This window comes from Columba livia, chromosome 2 (assembly GCF_036013475.1).
Source record: "Columba livia isolate bColLiv1 breed racing homer chromosome 2, bColLiv1.pat.W.v2, whole genome shotgun sequence".
Lineage (NCBI taxonomy): Eukaryota > Metazoa > Chordata > Aves > Columbiformes > Columbidae > Columba > Columba livia.
In genome coordinates, this window is record NC_088603.1 from 5,747,803 (window position 1) to 5,772,295 (window position 24,493).

The 24,493-nt window shown below is 48.9% G+C and overlaps 2 protein-coding genes across 5 annotated transcripts in view; both read right to left on the reverse strand.

The window, feature by feature from the left end:
* Positions 1-444: 444 nt before the first annotated feature.
* Positions 445-14,307, reverse strand: ACAA1 (acetyl-CoA acyltransferase 1). Of its 2 annotated transcripts, XM_065050355.1 has the most exons (12): positions 14,061-14,307; positions 11,898-11,991; positions 11,559-11,616; positions 10,723-10,802; positions 9,758-9,800; positions 7,166-7,264; positions 6,669-6,749; positions 4,633-4,823; positions 4,355-4,534; positions 3,403-3,458; positions 2,430-2,575; positions 445-1,533 (listed from the first exon to the last, which is right to left on the reverse strand). In XM_065050355.1, the coding sequence occupies exons 1-12, from the start codon at positions 14,256-14,258 to the stop codon at positions 1,458-1,460; spliced, it is 1,302 nt and encodes a 433-aa protein (XP_064906427.1). In that variant the 5' UTR covers positions 14,259-14,307; the 3' UTR covers positions 445-1,457. The 2 variants fall into 2 exon arrangements, with proteins under 2 accessions (XP_064906427.1, XP_064906428.1); XM_065050356.1 differs by lacking the exon at positions 7,166-7,264.
* An 828-nt stretch (positions 14,308-15,135) lies between these two features.
* LOC102088147 (mitogen-activated protein kinase kinase kinase 3) overlaps positions 15,136-24,493 on the reverse strand; it is a 91,104-nt gene continuing 81,746 nt past the window's right edge. For all 3 annotated transcript variants that reach the window (XM_065050354.1, XM_065050352.1, XM_065050353.1), the window contains exons 14-17: positions 22,745-22,876; positions 19,629-19,758; positions 18,875-19,052; positions 15,136-17,543 (exon numbers count right to left, since the gene is read on the reverse strand). In XM_065050354.1, the coding sequence (XP_064906426.1) occupies positions 17,315-17,543; positions 18,875-19,052; positions 19,629-19,758; positions 22,745-22,876 (669 nt within the window). In that variant the 3' untranslated portion in view covers positions 15,136-17,314. The remainder of the gene's footprint in view (positions 17,544-18,874; positions 19,053-19,628; positions 19,759-22,744; positions 22,877-24,493) is intronic.

The following is a 24,493-nucleotide window of genomic DNA, read 5'->3' on the forward strand; positions in this document are numbered from 1 at the left end:
AGCATCTCTCTGTGAGGACGGGGTGAGAGTTGGGTTGTTCAGCTGGAGAAGAGAAGGCTCTGGGGAGATCTTATAGCAGCCATCAAGTACCTACAGGGGACCTACAGGAGAGCTGGAAAGCGTCTTTTCCAAGGGCATGGGGCGATAAGACAAGGAGTAATGGCTTTAAACTGAAAGCGGTAGATTTAGATGAGAGCACCCATGAGGGTGGTGAGAGCCTGACCCAGGTTGGCCAGAGAGGTGGTGGATGAACCATCCCTGGAGACATCCCAGGCCAGGCTGGACGGGGCTCTGAGCAACCTGAGCTGGTGAAGATGTCCCTGCTCATGGCAGGGGTGGCACTGGATGAGCTTTGGAGGTCCCTTCCAACCCAAACCATTCTCTGGTCTATCTCCGGTTAATCACGACCTTTAACTAACAATCGGCATAAAAAGAACAGGAACATATTGCAAGAATCCAGTTGTATTATTAAGTGCAAAAATAAGAGCCAGGACAAGGAACTTGAGTCTGTGTTACAAATTCAAACTTCTCTAACGTATCAAAGACAACGAGTACATTTCTTTTTCAAGCTTTAGCTCTGAGTTTCAGTGATCTGATGATTCCTCATAAGAGAAAGAACAAATAAGGGAGAATTTTACCACATGATGATTTTGCTGATGTTCATGTAGTGCCTCCAGGAAGAATAATGCTGAGACCTGTTTTATGTTAGGTAAGTAAATGTTATTAAGCAGAAACTTGGTCTCTAATTTGTTAGATTCACACAAGCTGATAATCAGAAATATGTTATAAAAGACAGAATGGCTGCTTTCCAATTCCTGGCTTCTAGCAAATCACCAAAACCCTTCTATACAGTTTGATAGCTCCTGAGTAAATTACTTCCTAATCCTTCCAGCTTCAGAGCAGCTCGGTTACAAGTAGAACAATAAAACATCCAGCACAGGGACAATTAAGACACAGCCGACTTATGACTGGGACAGGACAGACACGGCCGTAAAGGTGTTAAGTCTTTGCGCCGCTTTCAGAAGCAGCTGTTCCAGACTTCTTGCGAGACAGTGAGATCTTTTTAAGGAAACTCTGGAATAGCCTCTTCACGGGAATTGTTTTCATGGTTAGCAACCGTTTCAGACAATCTGTCATACAAAAATACCGTACCATGAACTACGTCTCTCTGATAATATTCACAGAATAAAGGGATCGATTACATTATAAACATTAATTCATCATAGCCACACAAGGGCCTGTAGTTGAACTTCAGCTGAACTGATTTATCTTCGCATGTCATTTGCCAGTTTTGCATTTTCCCGCCTGCTTAGTAGATCTGTACAATTTTTTTCTAAGTTGCAATTTGCGCCTAAAATTTGTACATCTAGTAACAAATCCCTGAACCCACTTGATTCCACAGTGCAAATCACTTGCTGTCACTAGAGAAGGCAGAGAACAAGCTGTTGCGCTGGACTTCAGTTCCCCGGGTACTCGAACACGGCGGCAGCGCCCATGCCAGTGCCAATGCACATCGATACGACCCCGTACGCTCTGAAATGAAGAAAACCACATGGAATTAAGACAGATCAGGTTTAGGGGAGAAAAAAGAATACAATAAATGTGAGCTACCCGCTGTGTCACCAAGATTCTAACTCCGGAGCAGCGCCCTGGAGATGTCACGGGGTGTTGTTTGCAGAGCACACGGACACACGTTTCTCACTCTGCTGCTTTCTGGACCAGAAGCAGCTCCTTGGCCACCACCAGCAGTGAGGTGGGAGAATCACTTTGGTTCAGATGGGCTGAGGAAGAAACTCTTCCCTTCCTGCCTCCTACCCCTGCCTTTCACATCGCTTCAGTGTGTGCAAGTTCAAGGTAATTTGGATAGTCAGACGATGTGCAGTAGGATTTGTGGGAAGACAGATTGCAGAGCCTGATTTCAGAGCAAGTTCTTCCACTTCGAGATTTTAATGTTGTTCACCTGATTTGCATGGCATTTAATAGTTTGTGATCACTGTCGCCCTCCTCTCTAGGACAGGGCACAGCTTGTCCTAAGGTGCAGTGTGGGGACACGGGATGTGCCAGCACCAAAGGCAGCAGTGACAGAGCCAGCAGCAGACACTGGGTTTCTTCCATATGTCAGGAAGACCCCAAAATCCTGAGACCGAGCTGCCACAAAGCCTGACTTAGCTCAGCCTTGCAAAGCCACCAGCTGTGATGCCACTGCTCTAATGCTGCACGGTAGAGATGTCACCACCACAGACCAGAAAAGACCCTGCACTCTGGTCCAGGGAGATGTTACATGACCCTCTACAATGAGAAACCGCTGGGAATTCATCTTCAAAGCCACCAATGGGATGGAGAAAGCTCAAGCCAAACAGACGGCTCCTTCTGGGCCTAAGTCACCTACATTTAAGGCATTAAGGCTCAGACTGTTCCTCCGCGCTCACCTTTTCCCTCTGCGCTTCAATTCATTGAGCAAAGTGACGACTTGACGAGCACCAGTACAGCCCAGCGGGTGCCCCAGTGCGATGGCTCCTCCCAGGGGGTTCACCTTCTCCATGGGAATGCCCAGCTTTTCAACGCAGTACATGGCCTGGAACGACAGACACAGGGAACGGTTTCAGGGAGATGCTCTGAACCCCGTTAGTTCTCAGCTAAGAGCGGCACAGGGACAACTGATGATCTTGTCCGTAAAGAGGGACAGCAAACTACCACTTTTTACAAGGGCATGGAGTGACAGGACAAGGAGTAATGGCTTTTAACTGAAAGATGGTAGATTTATATGAGATATAAAGAAGAAATTCTTCACCATGAGGGTGGTTAAAAACTGGAATGGGCTGCCCAGAGAGGTGGTGGATGAACCATCCCTGGAGACATCCCAGGCCAGGCTGGACGGGGCTCTGAGCAACCTGAGCTGGTGAAGATGTCCCTGCTCATGGCAGGGGTGGCACCGGATGAGCTTTAGGGTCCCTTCCAACCCCAAGCATTCTCTGGTCTCTCTCCAGCTAATCACGGCCTTTAACTAACAATCATCATAAAAAGAACAGGAACATATTGCAAGAACCCACTTGTATTATTAAGAGCAAAAACGCCAGGACAAAGAACTTGATTCTGTGTTACAAATTTAAACTTTTCTAACATGTCAGAGACAATGAGTCCATTTCTTTTTCAGGCAGCTCTAACGGCTTCAAAAGTTTCGTGCTTAAAATGAATTCAGCTCAAACTATGTTTGTTTTTACACAAAATCCACCTTGTTGTGGCAGCCGTTCTTCAAGCACTGAACAGTTGGTTCGGAGACCTGACTCCAGCCAGACCTGCAGAACCACGTTACAAATCCAAAGCGCACACAGTGATATGCGGAACAAGCGCAAATCTTAATTTGGAGACCAAACTGAAATATCAAACAGGATGATCGCTCACCTGGCTTGCAAAAGCTTCATTAATTTCAAATATATCAATGTCGTTCAGAGTCAGACCTACGGTTCAGAAAAGTCAGGATTTAAAAGGGGATATTTTTGCCTTAAGATGGTATTGAAGAGAATAAGTCACTTAAAGCCTCCCTTGATGAATTCTAGTTCTATTATAGTTCCGCTCCGCTGGTGACAGTAAGAGGGGACCTCGGCTCCATGTGGGGTGTCTCTACTTGTAAAACGTGTTTATGTACAACGTCTAAACACCACAAAACATCACGGTTTATGGTCGCTGAGTTTGCCAGGGTTCCTTAGATCAGATGTGATTTCTTTACAGAGGGATTAAAGGTTGAAGGATATTTTGAGGCTAAAACTATAAGTGAGCACAACATGTGGACTCAACAATAATCACCAGCTATAAAAGCTGTTTAACCTGATGTGTATAAGAACCCTGAGAAAAGCCTGTTCTGCTGGTTAGATGCCAAAATTGTAAAGAAATAAACAAATAAGCAAACAAACAAAAGCCCAACCCAAAAGGAAATGAAAACAACCAACCAACCAACAAGAACAAAACCAAACAAGCCCCACAAAACAAAGCCAAACCACAAAACTAACAAATAAAAACAAACCAAACAAAGCCATGAAAATATATAAAACCACCCCTGTCACAGGCTGGTCACATTAAGGAAGAAAAACCAGCACTAAATGAATATAAAATCACTTGTTGTTTGTTGAGACTGTGCAGGGATTTAATCCTGAGCTTCTCCCAGGGGAGCAAATGACAATTTATACACAAGTACAAGTGAGGAGTATTACAATAATCCCAGCTGGGCTCTTTGAAATTCCAGATCTTAAGTTCACTGTTCCTCTGGCTGACAGCCACACGTGCTTTAATAACAGAACCTCAACTTTCAGCCCGCGGGGTCTGATTTGCCATCGTACAAACAGCGAGCGGTCCTTACCCGCCTTCTCCAGGGCCGCGGGGATGGCGTAGGCCGGGCCGATGCCCATGACGTCGGGTGGGACTCCGACCACGGCGAAGGACCTGAGCACCCCCAGCACCGGGAGCCCCAGTTGTGCCGCTTTGGAGCGTTTTGCCAGGAGAACAGCGGCTGCTCCATCACTGACCTGGCTGGCGTTGCCTGTTGGAAGAGATTTATTAACACCTTATTTGCCTAAGCACGTTTATGACAGGGCAGATAAACCACTGGAATGACACAAATGTGACAGCGGAGCTGACCTGCTGTGGTGCTACCGTCCTCTTTGAAGGCGGGCTTCAGCTTCGCCAAGCCTTCCAGCGTCGTGGATGGCCTGATCCCTTCATCTTGGTGCACAGTGATTGTTTTTCGGTTGCCTTCATTATCTACAACAGTGGTTGTCACCGGAACGATCTCGGTTTTAAACAGGCCCATCTGCTGAGCTTTTGCTGCTCTGTCAGAGAAGAGTATGAGAGGTTAAAATACTCCAAAGTGCAAGAGAACGAATGTAAAGGAAAGCAGTCAGTAGGAGAATGAACTAAGGTATGACATGGTAAACTGGTACATCATCGCTGAGCAGTGGATGGGAAGACACCAAACACTTATTTTCATTCATGGGAAGACAAACTTCTTAAATCTACATCACAGGAAATATGTCACTGACATTATGGGCATTTCACCCCAAAGCCGGGTCACGGGATCACCCGCTTCTGAGCGAGATCCTCGTTCTGTTCCCTTCAACAGCTTTGTGACCGACCAAGCAGCACCAGCCCACAGCGTGAAGCTGTGCACGTCCAGGGGTGCAGTCACATCGCAACTGGAAGAATCAATGCTTCCTCATATTCCAACCTCAATTATGATCTATGACTTTAAACAGGGCAAGTGGGCTAAGCCTCCACATAATGCTAATTGTTTCTGACAAGGTAAGGAATGGCTAAAGTTTCCCTTATCACTGGTTTTGTCCTACTAAAGACAAGTTGAGCTTCAGACCACAGGCTTTGGGTATAATCTTCTGGCATTTAGATGTAACTTTTCAACCCAAAATGATTGCAATTCATGTTGCATAGTCCTGTGTGACTACATGGAAGGAATCATTGAATTTAGCAGTAAATGTGCGGTGAAAACAGGGTCTGGTCCCTGAGACAGCAGCATTAGCCATAGGGAACAACTGACATGGCCAAACTGATGTAAGTAAACAGAATGCAATTAGCTAAATTAAAATTAGCTCAGAGCGCATGGTTTTAATCTTTTATACCAACAAGGTATTTAAAAACCTCCACAGCAGAGCTGACTTAGAAGATTTACCTTCCAGCAGCAGAGCACCCTTTGGAGGGATTACAGATCAGCGACCAAGAGCTTGGTTTAACCTCTCATCCCTTTACAGTCTTACTAATAAAATGTAAATATCTCACCCTCCCAGGTAAGCGAGTTAGAGCAGAGCACTGGAGGACAGATCAGTAACTGCGCAGACATCCTGAGACCGCGGCCAGAAAATCGCCCCTTTCCTCACGTGCAAGGATCGCGTTCACATACCCTCTGGCGTTATCAGCCCCGTGTCAGTGAGAAAGGCTGGCACACCGAGTTCCCCAGAATCAGCGCCAGAATTTAAAGGTTAACTGGCCTGTGCAGTGGCTTCCTGTATTAGATAAATAATTGGACCGGGGCGATGCTTAAACAGAGCTCTGAAAGTCTGGTTTAACTCTTTGATAGCAGCAATTTTAATATATCACCTGCCACTGGAGTTGCCACTGCAGCCCCATGGATTCCGGGGGTCCATTGACTTTGGCAGTGATTTAACCTCAGAGGAAGGTTACAAGAGGTAGAACTTGGAGCCAAACACCTGCAGACACTCTACTCATAAGCTCAGTTCTCTAGAAACAGTTTAAATATTCCAGTTTAGGAAAGGTTCCTGCTGCCACCAGTGCCACGGTCAGTTTGAAGCGATACCGAGCCAAAGGCACGATGAAAATACTGCTCCTCAGTTCAGAAACCTTCTGGAGGTTGTGTCCTTTGGGTGCGGAAAAGCACAGGGCACCCACTGCTCAGGGTTCATGTGCCCAGCGATTCACGCACAAGATTATTCACGCAGTTCCCAGAAGATCTCTGGACTCGGGTTTCCTTATCGCAGAACCCAGGACAGGCACTGACCTTCGCTCTCAGCCTCTCAAGCTTCTTTACTCGCTCTTAAGCTTTGAAAGGCAACACGAAGGCTGCGCTTAACCACTCTGGGGAAGCAGCAATGTGTTTTCTAGCTGTATTTATTCCTTAACTAAAAGGTTTTAAAAAAAAAGGCATTTACTTTTGTTGGGAAGCCAAGGCGAAGGCATCTTGCTTCTTTCGGGAAACTCCAAACTTCTCTGCCACGTTTTCCGAGGTAATTCTGGGGAAAAACAAAACATCACAGAATTAACGTAATGACTCATCTCATGGAGCTGCCATTGGCTTCTACAAAGACAACACAAGGTATGAGCAGTGGCTTCGGTCTCAAAACAAACCGCTGCCTTCTCAGCCTAGAACTGCTTGGCAGAAGCAGATCTTGAATCAAATCCAGAACCAAAACAAGGTTCAAAACTCACTCTCAACTTTTTGCTCATTAAGCTTAAGACATAAGGCAAGAAAATCCTTATCAGAGTCACTGACCTTCCCCCATTTCACACAATTAATCCTGTACCACAGCCACGGAGGATGGCGGCACATGCAGATCCGAGCTCAGTACATTCGGATTGATTTGAAACAGTCCCCGAGGAGACGGAGCAGCTGGAAAACCCTTCAACTTTGGGAAGAGGAAACACTTACCCCATAGGAATGAGACAATCTCGAGCTTTGCTGTTCTCCATCATACTGGAACTGATATCACCAGGGTTATTGGCACTTCTGAGGGACATCGTTTCCACACTAAACACAAGAAAAATTTGAATTTGCTACCAGTGCTTTCATTCTCTATTTGTGGCAAATGCTCAATTAAGATTGATCAAAACTCAGTATCTTGACAACATATTTTCCTATTACCCTATAGAAATGCAGTGAATAATTAAGAACGGGCTGAGGCAGAAGCTCTTCAGTCATCAGTATAAGAATTACCACAAAATGAAAACAGATTGCTGGATTAAACTGGTCCGTGTTTCACTAACAACAGGATACCAATGTCAACAGTTAATTTCTCTTGCTTCCACAGCTAGGAAGGAATCACTAAAGATTCTGGCACTTCTGTCCTGAAACGTAACGAAAAACCGAAGGTCCTAGAGCTGGAGTTCTCAGCAGATTGTCACCACCCATAAAAATGCCATTTACAGTTTAAGAACTGATTGGCAGCATAATAACTATTATGCAAACCATGATGCCATTTGTATTTCGCAACACAAAGAATTTAAAATGCAGATCCCAGAGGCTTTGCTCTCTCACCTACATACGAGATACCAATGACAATATCCAGTTTTACTGCACACACACAGCATTGCTTATGACTAGCGAGATTTTGCAAAGTCAGTCCAGACTGAGAAGCCTGTGATGGGAAAAGGGTTTGAATTCCACTCTGCCCCACACAAATACATTCATGAAGAGTAAATAACAAAGCAACTATTCCAGGAAAATGCAAGACAAGCAGAAAATACAGCTTTTCCCTGCGCAGCTTATAGGAAGCACTATCAGGAGTTTAAAATAACTCCAGGACACTGCATTACTTGAGTTCAGGCACAGCTGCTCCCTGAAGGAGGTTTTAGGTAAGAGCAAACCAGAGCTACAGCTTTTTGTGTTCTCCTTCAGTGTCTCCACCTACAGAGTGGGTGAGTCCTCTCATGAGGATAGCACGACTTGGGATAAGCCCAGCTCATAAATGCTATTTGTAATGTATAGATCTTATGTCTTCAGGGAGGATCTTTGCATAGCAGTGCCATAGAAATGAGAGACCTTATTGCAGCCTTTCAGTACTTAATAGGGGCCTGTAAGAGAGATGGAGACAGACTTTTTAGCAGGGCCTGATGCAATAGGACAAGGGGTGACAGTTTTAAACTAAAGGAGGGAGATTCAGGCCAGACATGAGGAAGAAATTTTTGACACTGAGGGTGGTGAAACCCTATCGCAGGTTGGCCAGAGAGGTGGTAGATGAACCATCCCTGCAGACATCCCAGGCCAGGCTGGACGGGGCTCTGAGCAACCTGAGCTGGTGAAGATGTCCCTGCTCATGGCAGGGGGGGCACTGGATGACCCTTAAAGGTCCCTTCCAACCCAAACTATTCTACGATTCTATGAAAAGCGGTGGCTTGCATGTCCAAAGGTGCAAAGGCCGGATCCCAAACCCTTTGAGCCTGTCAGTACCTTTAAGCATCTAACTTTGGCGCACACTGACAAGGAACTTGTTGAAAAGAGTGTGTTAAAGTGATCAAGTGAAAAGCATCATGAGCTCAAGCACCAGCATTGCCGTGAACACCAAGTGCTCACCCTACATCAGAGGAACGTGCCTGTTTCCTGAGCTGTTTATTTCACAGCAGTCTGAGAAGGGCGTTCTCAGCATCACATCTTGCTCAAGGAGGCATATGCAGGTGTTGGGAAGTTGTAAATACAAGTATTTTACCTAAGGGCTACCAGATGACTGTGTACAGTAATAATTCAAGAGAGACTTAAGAGTTACCAAGGTAAAGAAAAAGAGAAACCAAATATTTTAGCCTCAGGATTACTAAATAGTTTTTTTTTTAAATTCATCCTTCTGAAGCAAATGTGTATGTGGTCACAAGTATCTCTCCAAAGCCAACATAATATTTACATAATCCTCTAAAAAACAAACACTTCCCATGATGTTAGAACTGAAGCAAAGAACAGCATGCCCATCCACTGCAGAAAAACATGTGTAAGTCTGTAGAACCGTTAGTAGCATGGGCAGGATGTTCTTTATCCAAGATAGCTCCTGGTCTTCTAAGACATCAGTTAATTGGAAGTTAGTTAAAAAGCTAATTATGGCAGGGCTCTTTCAGGCTGCCCGAGCTCTGCACGCAAGTGGTGACCCTAATAAAACACACTTTTTGCGTGTTTGTAAGGGACACTCAGCCTCTTACTGCAACCCCAGCAGACAGGTCACCAAAACCAGAACTTCCAGGGGAATTAAAGGATTTTAAAGCTCCCTCCCTCAAACCCTTAAAGACGATCCGATCTTCTGTGAAAGTACTCGGCAGCCTCTGGAAACAAATGAATTGCACCTGCAGCCACCACTTAAACTCAGGTCCTAATTTTAGAGTTTATCCACCCATTTGTCAAACAAGGACAGCGTTTATTTCCTCGCGGGGGGGCACGGATCTGGATGGAAGGGGTTTCTAATTCCTTACACAAGGGCTATCACACAGGGACTGAGCGTTACCATCAGGCAGCATCAGCAAGTGCCACAAAAAACTTTCTTACCCGCAGGCCAAGCCGATGTCATACGATCCATTTCGGATGCCACCTGTAAGAGCAGCACAGAAACATCCTTACTGTCATGAGGAGCAAAAGCACTTCCAGCCCAGCTGCGGTTTCCTGAACGCCTGAGGCACCCGCTGCAGCTGAAAGGTGCGTTCCCACCTCCCTCCCACCTGCCCGGACGTGAGCAGGTCAAGGAGCTGGTGGGGCTGAAGAGCAACTGTGACCTGATGTACAAGCAGAGAGGACAGCAGGGACCCTTCTAGATGCTGCTGATAGAATCACAGACTCATAGAATCATTTCAGTTAGATAGATCCTCTTGAGTCCAACCATAACCTAACCCGACTCAGGCACTAAACCACATCCCTAAGAACCAAGTCTAAACACCTTTTAAACCCCTCCAGGGATGGTGACTCCACCACTGCCCTGGGCAGCCTGTTCCAGTGCCTGACAACCCTTTCTGGGAAGAATTTTTTCCTGATATCCAATCTAAACCTCCCCTGGCACAACTTGAGGCCATTTCCTCTTGTCGTATCACTTGCTACCTAGGAGAAGAGACCAGCTCCCTCCATTCTACAACCTCCTTTCAGGTAGATGTGGAAGTGATGGTAGAACTCATCCTCAGAGGACCAAGTTACTTCTCTGGGGGCAAACTCACCCGCTCAAGGATGCAAGTATTCAACCAACAACACACTGAAAATTCCTGATGGCAGAAGACCTCATAAAATTGTGGAATAGTTTCAGTTGGAAGGGACCTCCAAAGCTCATCCAGTGCCACCCCTGCCATGAGCAGGGACATCTTCACCAGCTCAGGTTGCTCAGAGCCCCGTCCAGCCTGGCCTGGGATGTCTCCAGGGATGGGGCATCCAACCCCTCTCTGGGCAACCTGGACCAGTGTTTTTACTGCCCAGAGAGACAAGCACTTGGGGTGGGGAGAGCATTGACTATGAGTGCCCATCACACTTACCAGCTATATTGATAATGGCCTGCAGCCCGGAGGAGCACTGCCGGTTCACGCTCGAGCACGGCACCGTCTCTGGAATACCACTAGAAAATAAAACAGTGTTGGCAAAAACTCACTGAAAACCGCACAACAAACCAAACCTCTAAAGAGAGCGTTAAGCGGCTCAATTAAACTTTAACCCTCAAGTTCCAGACAGATTTCTCGACATATTTATTGTCCCATTTGGTCCTGCACCAAGAGAAAGCAAAGTTCACAGATAATTTCCAAACTTGATCTGCAAGTGGCTCTAAGTGCTGTTTCCCCACAGATCTGTGTTCAGATCTCTGTAAGCAGGGCCCTCCAGAAATAAGTAAAGCTCTACGATACTCATAATTTCTGGTGGGCTGCATCTGCACCTCTCCAAAGCGGTGGTTATACACTGATTTATAGAAGCACTTCGCAATAGACACTGGCCGAAATATTTGGAAGCTGGGATCCAGCTCAACATAAACCATCAACCACAACACTGGGGAACGAACAGAGACAACTCCACAGTTTCAGGCCCACGCAGAGCAGAACAGCAGCAGGTACAGCTGGGAGCCCACAACAAAAGGCTCAACACAGGCAGGCCAAGCAGATTAATCAGCCCCATCTCTGCCTCCCTGTCCTTTAACAACAGGGTTCTCCAAACCCCAGCACAGTTCTTCAAATGCACGATCAAAGTCTCATTTCTAAGCAAAAGGTGCTTTGCTGTAACATCTTAGAAGCACGTGAGCCTTGTCGCAACCTCTCACCCACTGCTGCTCCGTAGCCAAGGCCTGAGAACAGGAGGAAGAGCCTCGATATCCTCCAGAGTTTACCTTAGAAACTGCGCGACTCTTGCAATCAAAGCGCCAGCTCCAGGCTGCAGCACGTTTCCTGAGGGCAAAGACATGATTCCGGTCAATCGGCTGCATTTCCCTCGCTGAGCTGCTGCAGGTGTCGAGGGGACGTGAACGTCACCACAGCTCGGTACCACCCAGCACTCAAATCAGAGCCCAACCACCCAACAGAACAGTCACAAATATTGGTTTCGTAAACCTACCGCTACACACCAACCCCATGATATTTGCAAATATCCCATGGGAGACCAGGAGCAGCGGGTCCCAGAGAACTATCCAGCCCAGGAGTTTCAGGTTGGATGGAAGTTGTTCACTCACCCACACAGATGTCTCCCAGGACCTCAGGACGAAGATTGACATCTTTAAGGACGGCTGTCATCACTGCAGACAGCAGTTCATCGGGTGTAGTGTCCTAATAACACAGGAGACCAGCCAATAGCACTAGAGAAATGACAGTGCCGCTGTACTCAGCACTAGCGAGGCCCCACCGTGAATCCTGTGTTCAGTTTTGGGCCCTTCATCATAAGAAGGACATTGAAATACTGGAGAGAGTGCAGAGGAGGCGACAAAGCTGGTGAGGGGCTGGAGCACAAGTGTGATGGAGCGGCTGAGGGACCTGGGGGGTTCAGCTGGAGAACAGGAGCTGAGGGGAGACCTTCTGATCTCTGAACTGCCTGAAAGGAGCTTGGAGCATGGAGGGGGTTGGTCTCTTCTCCCAAGGAACAAGTGATAGGACAGAAGGAAATGGCCTCAAGTTGCACCAGGGGAGGTTCAGATTGGATATTAGGAAAAAATTATTCATGGAAAGGGTTGTCGGGCATTGGAACAGGCTGCCCAGGGCAGTGGTGCAGTCACCACCCCTGGAGGGGTTTAAAAGGCGTTTAGATAAGGTTCTTAGGAACGTGGTTTAGTGTCAGAGTTAGGTTACGGTTGGACTGGATGATCCTGAGGGTCTCTTCCAACTGAAATGATTCTGTGATTCTACTTAAACACCAGAACCTGCCCTGTCACCAGCTCACCCTCACACTACTTCAGAGAACCGCTGCACAATGCTCAGACAGCTTTACTCCACTTCTCAGCTCATCACCGTTGTCCTTTTCCTACAAAAGCAGAATTGTTCTGCATGATTTTTACCCTGGATATCTTTCAAGCACTGTAACACACGCTGCTTTCCCACCTAGCTCGGTTTTATATGAGGACGCTTCGTGGGGCCTTCGAAGCCAAACAGCTATGGCGAGTTATGTCGCAAGAGTTTGCAAGTGGACCCTCCGCGTTCATTTTGTGAAAGAAACGCAAGTGACCCTCAGCTGGTGAGGAAGCACTGGGGGTGTGACAACACCTGTTCTGAAGGATGGCGGGTAACTTATGACCTTTGGGGCCAACTGGCACCGAGTTCTTGCCTCGGTCAGGGCCCCAGGACTCTGCAGTGGCATCCGGCAAGGAAGAGCCACTTCAGGAGAAGGGTGGCAGGTCTACGCCAAGCACCATCAGTACCCGAGCAAGTGAGGGAGACGCTGCTTGTCTAGGCAGTTGCTCTGTTTGTCCACAGCACAGAAAGGCAGCACAGGATAGATAAACCTCAGGCCTTAAGGGGAACCAGGAAACTTAGGGCAGCTTTTTGGGGGTGCCGGTGGTCCTGCTGCACCGGGGCCATGTACCCCTGAGCAACAAAACCATCACAAAATCACAGAGTGGTTGGGGTTGAAGGGACCTCTGGAGATCATCCAGTCCAACCCACCTGCTCAAGCAGGGTCACCAGAGCAGATCACACAGGAAGGTGTCCAGGTGGGTTTGAATGTCTCCAGAGAAGGAGACTCCACAACCTCTCTGGGCAGCCTGGGCCAGGCTCTGGCACCTCAAAGGAAAGAAGTTTCTCCTCATATTCAGATGGAACCTCCTGTGTTTCAGTCTGTGCCCGTTGCCCCTCATCCTGTCATTGGGCACCACTGAACAGAGTCTGGTCCATCCTCTTGACACCCACCCTGAGATATTTATAAACATTGATGAGATCCCCTCTCAGCTTCTCTTCTCCAGGCTGAACAGCCCCAGCTCTCTCAGTCTCCTCATCACAAAGATGCTTCAGACCCCTCAGCATCTTTGTAGCCTCCGCTGGACTCTCTCCAGTAGCTCCTTGTCCTTCTTAAACTGGGGAGCCCAGAACTGGCCCCAGTGCTCCAGATGCGGCCTCAGCAGGGCAGAAGAGTCTGGCGGTGTCCCTCTGAGCAGGGACACCCGGCTGTGTGGAAGGGGGGTCGGCGGGGGTTCCCAAGTGAGGCGGGGCAAAGCCGGGGGGGTCAATACCTGATGGGGGTCAGTGCCTGAGGGGGGATCAACGTCTGAAGAGGGTCCCCACCTGAGGGGGATCAGTGCCTGAGCGGCCCGACCCAACACCCCGAGAGTGCTCAGCAATCGGCGGACAGGACCCGCAGCTCCCCGGGAGGCGCAGGGCGGGCGGGCAGGACCCCCCAACCCGGGCCGTACCTTGAAGCCGCCTCGCTTGGCGCGGCCGATGGCCGTTCTCCGCCCGTGCACAACCACCACATCGTCCGGGCTGGTCCGGCTGTGGCTGCCGCAGGGCGCGGCCCGGAGCCCGGTCCCTGTCCCCGGGGTAGGGCCGGCGAGGTGCCCCAGCACCACCTGCGCCCGCCGCATCCCCCCACAGCCCAGCGCCGCCGCCATCTTGTCACCGCCACCGCCGCCGGGGGCGGGACGGCGTGAACACGCCACCTCATTTGCATATCCCCGCCCACTCCACGGATGGCCACGCCCCCCAAGCTTGACCCGGGGGTTGGCTCCCTGGACGGAGGGAGCAATAAGTAATTAAAAGAAAGACATAAACCAAACTAACAAACCCAACGAAACACCCGAATAAAAACAAATAAATGTTAAAATAAACAAACTTCAAATAAATACGATAAAAGAGAAATAAACAAAAAGAGAAAATAACAAAGGAAAAGTTAAGGAGAGGGAAAAAGAAGGAGGGGGACAAAGGGGGGGAGAAGAAAAAGGGAAGGGAAGAGGGGAAGTAAATAAGGAAAAATAAAGAGTGGAAATAAAAAAAAGAAATACAAAGAAGAAAAATTTTCCTTTAGAAAAATCTTAAAAAATTAAATAAATAGAAATTGAAAAGAAACGAAATTTTTAAACTGTAAAACCCAGTGCATTTGGAGCATCTGAACAACATGGGACAGCGGGACAAAGGGACACACGGAGCCGTGGGGGGTGAGAACTGCACAGGTTCATTATTTTGAGTCAAACCCACGAAGTGTCACCCCCATCCCCGCCTTGTCACCCCCATCCCCGCCTTGTCACCCCCCCATCCCCGTCACCATGTCCCCATCCCCGTCACCATGTCCCCATCCCCGTCACCATGTCCCCATCCCCACCCAGCTGCTGCTACTGGGACCAGTTCTACTGGGAAGGGATGATAGTGGGGGGAAGGGCAATGTCCCATTCCCCAGCAATAACAGCTTCTCAGTGGGTCCACGACGATGTGACAAGCAGGAAAAGCCACCGGCCCGCACCACACAAATCAAAAACAACAAAAGAAAACAACTTTACAGGGGATAACTTTACATTCTCGTAGTTTCATTCTGTACATCAGGACACTGCGAGGGTTTTAACAAAATAAAAAGGCAAAGGCACCTGAGGAGCGAGTGGCACATACGTATGTACACACACACATACATACACACATATACATCATACACACATATGTACACACACGAGCCGCATCCATCCATGGGAGGATTTGGGTGTTTTGGGGCAGCTGGGAGCCCCGTTTTGCTCTCAAGGCTTTGGAATGAAGGAAAACACCCCCCACCAAAGGGCTGAGAAAATAAAACCAAACGGATTCAAGGAAAGAGGAGAAAACAGCTTAAAAATGTGCTATTGTATTTTTGTTTTAGCTTTGGTGAACACACTTGGTCACCCTCTTCTGACAAAACCCTCCCAGCCAACACTGATTATTTCTTTTTTCTTCTATTTTTTTTCCACCCATCCCATATTATTCAGACTGACGGATTTGGTCCTATTCACAGAATAAAATCCTCCATTCCCCCATGAAAAAAGGAGATGATGTTACCCCCCCATTCCCAACAGTGACCTGGTCACCACCACAGTGACCCAAACAAGCCCCCCCCTCCAGCAGCCACTGCTTATTTAACCCTTTGCTGAGCTGGGTGGAAATGGTTTAACACAGCGGGGAAGGGGGAGGTGGGATGGTGCAATTAATTTCCCTCAACCAAACAAGATGATTAATTAATGAGCTTCCAGGGACTCCATGCTCACTCGCTGCCTGGGTTTCCCAGCTGGGTAGAGCTGGTTGAAGAGGCTGTAGCCCAACTCTGCTTTCAACTGGCCCGGTTTCTCCTACAATATCAAGTAGACTGGGGGAATAAATCTGTTTCCAGCTGCCAGAGCTCTGCTCTCCTGGTCTGAGGTGGCCTCGCCTCAGGTGATGTCCCCGTCCCTGCACCCAGGGCTGGTCCCATCAGAGGTGGAGGAGAAGGCATCCAGCTCTGCCTAATTTTAGGCACCTGCTTGGGTTTTATAGAGACGTACTGGGCTCTTCCTGCAGTTCTGCTTCTTCCCAAAGGCACTGGTGTCCGTCCTGTCCCGGTGTAGCAGCGTGGGGACAGGCTGTGATCAGAAAGCCACACTCGCCAAGCTCCTACCTGAACCACAGAATGTCCTGAGCTGGAAGGACCCACAAGGATCACGGAGTCCAACTCCTGTCCCTGCACAGGACAACCCCACAGTTCACACCGTGTGTCTGAGGACGTTGTCCAGTCTCTTCTTGAACACTGTCAGGCTTGGGGCCGTGACACCTCCCTGGGGAGCCTGTTCCAGTGTCCAGCACCCTCTGGGTGAAGAACCTTTTCCTCATGTCCAACCTGAACCTCCCCTGGCACATCTTCCTGACATTCCCTCATGGTTCCCAGCACAAACTGGCTGCTACTCATCCCACCACAAGCACTGATGGCTTTTAGACGTGCCTCTGCAGAGGTCCCGGGCATCCGTCTGTGGGTGTCACCCCCCAGAGACCTCCTGCGCCCCGAGAAGACCCCTTCTTCCAAGATTCGCACACGCACGCACCCACACACACGCACAAAGGCAAAGTCAACACGGCTGCTTCATGCCGAGTCGAGCATCACTCCTTGATTGTAACCGCTTAAGGCACAGAACAGTGTGAAACGCCGTCCCGCTGGAGACAGGGGCTGCGCCCGCGACCTCCAGGAGGGTTCGGTCTCCTCGTGAATGGGGACACCCAGGTCCCCCCGACTCCGTGGTCTGAGGATCATCTCCTCCGGCTTGGCTGAAGCCCCTGTCTGTTCCCCTGCGAAAGGTGGTGATCGCCACTGAGCATCTTATTCCTCCGCCAGTCCCAGGGATGCTGCCAGTGTCACTGCTGTGCTGGTGGGGGACAAGTCCCATTCACCGCAATAAGCAACACAGCAATGGGGGACAACCCCAAAACTGCTGGCGGCAAGAAGGTTACTTGGTCCAAGACCAGCACCCGCACAGTCTGGGAAATCTCTTGCTCTGACTTCCCAGCGCAGCTTGGAAATCCAACAAGGTGGCGGGTGCCGAGCTGGTGACAAGCAAGAAGGGACCCACGGGGGCCACCGCCAGGACAGCCCAAGGTGAAGGTCTGAACTGCAGAGCCCAAAATGCCGCGGGTTTGGCAGCCACCCCCCTCCCGCCGGCGTCTCCCCATCCCCGCTGCCGGGGGCTCAGAGCCCGCAGTTGACGAAGGGATGTCTCAGCAGGTCCTCGGCCGTCGGCCGCCGCTTCTCCTCCACGAAGATCTGCTTGAGGAAGTTGCGGCAGCAGTTGGAGACGCTGTCGGGGAGCTGGGGGTTGGTGGGCTGGGTGGCGATTTTAAAAATAGCCGCCATGGCTTCGAACTCTGCCCACGGCGGCTTCTCCGTTAGCATTTCCACCACGGTGCAGGCCACGCTCCTGCAACAACACCAAGCACGCAGGGGTGAGAGAGTGGCTAAGAGCCATGGATTTATTTGCTCTGGGATTGTGCCTGCCTGGAACGGACTGCACGGAGATGCCCCATCCCTGGAGACATCCCTGGCCAGGCTGGACGGGGCTCTGAGCAACCTGAGCTGGTGAAGATGTCCCTGCTCATGGCAGGGGTGGGACTGGGTGAGCTTTGGAGGTCCCTTCCAACCCAAACTGTTATATGATTCTATGAAACCCACGTGAGATGGGAGCACATCTGCAGTACATGTGGCCCCCTGAAGCCCAGTGTTCACACAGGTCCCTGGCACAGGGCTCTGCTCCCACTGGCCAGAGTGGACTCGCAAACCTTGCCCTAAAGCTGGTGGCTTTTCTGCCTGTTAACCAGCAGATACTAAGTTTCATAAAAGCATGAGAGACCTTATCAAAGCATCCCCTGAAGGGAAACCCGAGCACAAGTTTAGACACCATGGTTTCAGCAAGAACACATAGTTTCCCAGAAAGGTGAGCCACAATGAAACATGTTCACCTACATACAACTTCATCTCCAGTGTGCACCCGAGAAGGAGCACGTCAGATGCAAAAAGAGCCTGAGAGGTTTCCCTGTGCTTGCCAAGGAGTCCTCATCTCAGTACAGACCCTCTTTGCTACCTCCATTCATATATCCTCCTAAGGAACTGAACCCTCCCACCAGCCGGAGCAGATGGTGCAGGGTGAGTTCTGGTGTACCCACTTTCCTTGTGGAAAGCACGCTGCGAAAACAGTGTTTCCTCCCATTTATTGAGAGGGTTAGTAGCGTTATCCCAGCTCTTTTAGACTCCAGCTGACACCTGTGGATGTCCACAGATCAACACATTCACAAGCAGCCGATGATTTTGGCTGGCTTTGTGCTTCAGCCACATGTAAACACCCAGCGGCAGCTTTTGAGAGGCCGCGCAAGATCCCCCTGAGATGCTGAGCTGGGTTGAGCTGATCTAAAAATCAAGGCCACCAAAACTCAGCAGCTCTTTCAGCAAACTTTGTTACCAACCTGCTTTCCAGAACTAAACAGCGGCTATGGGCTCAAGCTGCGTGTGACTCTCAGACGTGGTAAAAGCTTTCAAAAGCAAGTTGTGATTTTGAGCGCTCCTGTTTTGGGACTTCCAGCTACGACGTGCTCCCTCTGCATATCTGCACAGCTCATACTAACATTTTAATCCCCTTTCCACCCTTCACACTGCTCCATCTTCCAGCTACTAGTTACACCTCTCACTCTCATTCCAGTTTCCCAAAGGGATCGTTTGTTTAGGCGGCAATAGTGGGAATTCTGCTGCGCTCCTTACCACACGTCAGCTTTCCTTCCGTAGCCTTCTCCACTGATAACCTCTGGGCTCATCCAGTACGGTGTTCCCGTGACAGATTTAATCCCAGTCCCAGACATGCAGATGGTCTGGATCCGTTTGCTGGCCCCGAAATCTCCGAGTTTCACATTTCCAGCAGAATCTCGCAAAATATTGGCACCTAGGGGTGAAAAGCAAAAACAAAAACCGCAACAGATGAAGCAGCAACGTGAGTTGAAGTGGCTACAGTGAGGAGAGCAGGGAGGGCAAAGGCAGAAAGGAGGACATGAGGGAGCCCTGGTGGGGCTGGACCCCGCATTAGCAAACCCCCATTCTGCTCTCCAACAGGGCTGAGTCCCATGGGCTCTCCTGGATGGTCTCAGGTTTCCCAAAAGTGAGCAGTGAATGGGGGATGACAGATCATCCTCCCCACGTGTAGACAGAAAAAGAGCCTCAGATCACCAGGGCCTCTCAGTTCTTGGCTATGTTACACCAGGTTTCATACGTTTAAGGACATTTAACAATAACCCTTCTCTCATGTATTTCATCTGGGATTCCCAAGCAGGAGGACAGCACAAGATGTTGGTTTCAGCTGCTTGTTCAGGATTCTCACGGTTTGAATTGGTGAAGCCCAGTGAGAAAAACACTTCAAACACCAGATCCCAGCACTACGTTTTGCACAAGAATTTATAGTGGGGTAAAGGGAGGTTGGGTTGAACAAATCCAAGCAAGAAGCCTCTCTGGGTTATCTACTCACCTTTAATGTCCCTGTGGACGATCATATTGCTGTGCAAGTAGAAGACTCCCTGCAGGATCTGCCTGGTGTACTTCCGCGTGACGTTCTCGGTCAGAGCACCGTAAGCCTTCAGCTGGTCCTTTATTGAGCCCTGTTGCAAAGAAACAACACGCAGCAACTGTAAGGACCAGCAGAACCAGGTGCATCACGTTGCAGTGACTTCTTAAACTTTGCTGGCCACTCTGTCTCCTAGTTTAAAAAAGCCACTCTACTGTAGAAACAGCCAGATAAAAACCCACTAAGTGCTGAATGGAGCAAGGACTTGTTCCCAGTGTCTCAGATCCCGGTGGAGAAAGACATTTCAAAGGTCACTGGTGTGTACAAGTGTTACCTTCTGCCAATGCTACAGAGCCTTTTCCCCCTCTAGTGGCTGGACATCAACATGGAGAAGGACCAAAGTGATCGTAAAATCTTGGATAGTTTGGGTTGGAAGGGACCTGCAGAGCTCACCCAGTGGCACCCCTGCCATGAGCAGGGACATCTTCACCAGATCAGGTTGCTCAGAGCCCCGTCCAGCCTGGCCTGGGATGTCTCCAGGGATGGTTCATCCACCACCTCTCTGGCCAGCCTGGGACAGTGTTTCATCACCCTCAGTGTCAAAAATTTCTTCCTCATGTCTGGTCTGAATCTCCCCTCTAGTTTAAAACAACCACCCCTTGTCCTATTGCAACAGGCCCTGCTAAAAAGTCTGTCCCCATCATAATGATGAGGACATCTAACTGATGAGGAGTTACAACTCAAGTGACAAGTCAACTCGACTAGTTGTTCACAGCCAAACTGATGAGTCAGCCTTCTATGAAGCCTCCTCCACCCCAACTTGTCACAAGAACTACCCACTGCCACAAAGTGGACAGACTCCTGAGGGACACTGTCAGCCCCACATAGGACTGCTTCAGCAAGAAGACTCAGGGTAGACAATTTGCAAGCGCTCAGCCTTGTATTTCTGACCCAGCATGCAGGCTCCTCCTGGTTTGGTCTTATGGATCAAAGAAGGAAGGAAGGAAGGGTGCAGACATCTATTGTCTGCATGGCAGTGACCCCCTTGGTTTTAGCTATATCTTCTGCCTACTTGGCAATGGATGTCCCTGACTGTGCCAGAGCTGGGTTCTAGCAGGAGTGAGCCACAGGCAGATTGGGGGTTTAAGCAGAGGTCACACCCAGATCCACCTCAAGCATTCAAGTTGGCTGAAGAGCAAGAGGGGAAACCCATCCCATCTCTGCCAGTCCTGCAGCTTCAGAGTCGATCCAAGATTGCCATAGACCTTCTTTTCTGGGAAGAGTGGGATGCTCTGCTCCACATCAGTGACTCAACTGCACCAGCTTTACCACATCCACCCATCTCTGCCCAGCGACTGTTTTGACCTTCTTTTGAGGTGATCGTGTGGATGGGCCTCTCCTTCCCCTTTCACAGTGCTGCTGAAGTAACCCGAGATGCTCTGAAATTACACCCTCATACAACTTGTATGCAGATATATTCCCTCACACACAACCCAAACATTCTTATCTTGGACCTCCCTCACCCTGATGAGGTGACATCAAACATGATACTGAAGAAGGGGAAACAGAATCTTCAAGGCCTTTGGTCAGATGGGCTACTCTTTTCCAAGCATAAATTGAACAAAATAGTTGAATGGGCACAATAAAAAAACTACACAATCAGTTACTTCATGAGGACAGTCATAGGAATGCCAGGGTAATGGTGCACCCGAGCTTGGTCTCGTGAACATTTTGCCAAGCTAGTCGTGTTTAATGAAAAATCTGGCCAGACCCAGCACTGTGGAGCTGCTGTCCTGCAAGGTTTGGGAACCCATTCACTTCCACTGGCCTTGGAAACCAAAGCCCTGAGCTGCTTTTGTGAAATGAGCCATCATTGCAGCACGACAGTCAATCTGTATTTGGTCAGAGCTCTGGTTTATCATTAAAAAAACAAACACTCAACTTCCAGCCCTGCTGGACGCTGCTCCAGCGTCAACTGTTGGTTTCCTGGCTGCTAAAAAACATTGGCATGCTGCAGAATAAGTGTCAAGGGGACTCAGACTCTCAGGGTTTACTCCTCCGGGTCCACGTCTCATGGTAAGACCTGAAAGCGAGACGCCTGCTCACCATGAGAGAGGGAGGACAGGGCTTGGAAAAGACTTGAATGCATGGAAGTCCACCTGATTACTCACGTGCCAGATGCGTTAGGAGAGCTTCTAGCATGTTTACTAATGACCAAAACGATTTGCAACCAGATGACTTAATAGTCCCTTCTGACCTTACAAATCTCTGTATAAACAAGGGTTTATTCTTCCACACTCTGGGGAATGAATCCAGCTGTACAGGCGGGACTTAGGAGAGCAGATCCTCCAGCAATGTAAATAGCGTTAGGCTGCTTTATACCAACCGACAACTTCATCCTGATGGCTGATATAACTCACATGCTTGCAAATGGAGAAAGATGTTCAACTAATCTGTGTACATTCTCCAGCCCATGCTGAAGCTGCCTCAAAGCTTCCTGAACATTTTCCCCACGGCTGTTTCATCCTATATCAAAGCCACAAATTGAAGCCATTCCTGCACGAGAGGATAACACCACCAACAAGAAGCTCTGTCCTGAAGAGAAGACTTACAAGTAACTAACACTGTTTTTAATACACACATGCTGAAAGCAATAAATAATTGGTGACAGCTGTGGGTGGACAGTTGTACTATTAGCTTCTCCTGCAGGGATTTGCAATAAATACTTAAGGATGGGCTCAAGCCACAGTGTTTGGAACCAGATCTGGATCATGTCCCACATTCACCACGTTCAGATTCCAGACTGAACACACCCTGCTCCAGGATTCCAACCAAAAACCTGCCTTCCAGGCTCTCGGTTTCCCTCACTGCATGTAGAGGAGGTTCCCCATGACATCTGACTCACAACCTAAGCTTTCCCAAGCCATATGGATGCAGAGATTCACCATTTTCGTTTGGCTCATCACAAAGTCTACGACTGAGGTGCTGTGTAACACCAAAACTAAATTTCGCCGAACTCCAGGGCAATCTAAACCTGTTCTCTGTCTCTCGGGATAACCTTTAGTAGGAACCACACTTACCCCTGGCATGTATTCAACAAAGATGGACAGTTTCTTCTCCTCGGGATCCCGCAAGCACCCATAGTATTGCACTATCCTGTCGTGACGGAGTGTCTTCAACAGCTGAATCTCACATTCTAAGGCATTCACCTCCTGCAAGAAAACAGACATGCTTTGTGAAGAAAGGGGATGGTTACTTTGAGAATATTATCCAAATATTTCTCAATGGTGAGCACTCTCTTTGTAACATCTGTGAGGCTGCCCCCATCAGCCACATAACACTCAGACATGAGGAGCACTGTCCTAAAAAAAAGGCAAGGAGAAAGGCAGATGGGATACACAAGGGGTTTGCTTGAGACAGGTTTACTTATCATTACTTGTGCTAAGGGTTTTTTTGGAAATATGTGAAAGAAGACAGCAGTAAATCTAATAATGGAATAGTTTGTGTTGGAAGGGACCTCCAAAGCTCATCCAGTGCCACCCCTGCCATGAGCAGGGACATCTTCACCAGCTCAGGTTGCTCAGAGCCCCGTCCAGCCTGGCCTGGGATGTCTCCAGGGACGGTTCATCCACCACCTCTCTGGGCAACCCAGTCCACTGTTTTACTACCCTCAGTGGACAAAATTTCCTCTTCATGTCCAGCCTAAATTTCCCCTCCTTTATTTTAAAACCATCACCCCTTGTCCTACCACAACAAGCTCCACTAAAAAGTCTGTCCCCATCTTTCTTACAGGCCTCTTTTAAATACAGAAAGGCCATGTGTCCTGGTTTTGTTAAACACAAGTTTCTCTTTCAGTGAATTTTTCCTGTCAGCTAAAGCTTCATATTAGCTGCATTTTCCTGGAGAAACAGACACATGTTTTGGTAAACCTAGCAATGGAATGCAAACTTATTGATAAGCATGGATGGACATCTCGCTAGAGGGGCGACGAGAAACAAGAGACCAAGAAACTGACCAACTGTGTATAACATTCCATTCATGTGAATACTTCATATAAAAGTGGGAGATCACGAGGATCTCGTCCCTTTTTTTTTTTCCCTTTTTCCTTATGGCGACATTAGGAGAGGACCTTGCTAGTCGTCCCTGCAAACTGAGGCCTAGTGACAGACTGAATCCAGCTCCGGTTGGCTGCAGAGTCTAATCCAGGGCTTTGGTTGCCGGCTCTGCAGTTGCTGGGACTTTCAAGATTGGTTTTGTATATTTTGTATTATTTTCTCTATTCTTATTAGTAGCATTAGTAAAACATTGTTAATTTTTCCAACTGCCTTCTCTCTGTCCTTCTTTCCTCCCAATCGCCTCTCCTTAGTGGAAAGTGGGGAAAGGGAGGGGCAAAAAGGGGGAAATGGGGGGGGAGAGGGGGTTAACAATACATCTGCCAGGGTTTTATTGTCACTCTGCAATCTTAACCCTCGACACCACGATAAGGTCTTCCCAGAGCTTCTCTTCTCCAGCTGAACACCCCAACTCTCTCAGCCTGTCCTCCCAGCAGAGCTGTTCCAGCCTCGGATCACTCCTGTGGCTCCTCTGGCCCCTCTCCAGCAGGTCCATATCGTTCCTGCACTCACGCAGCACCCAGAGTGGGCAGAAGGTGAAGGCAGCAAAAAGCCTGGAACTAAGGAAGCGCAGAGACCTGCAAAAGCTACCTGAGAGAGAACAGGCCAACATGGCCAAGGAACAGTGAGGCAGAGACATCACCAGAGCATGCTGACCGGTGCCACAAGCCATTCAGGACCATTCCAAAAACGGCAAACAACACACTCTGTCTCCAC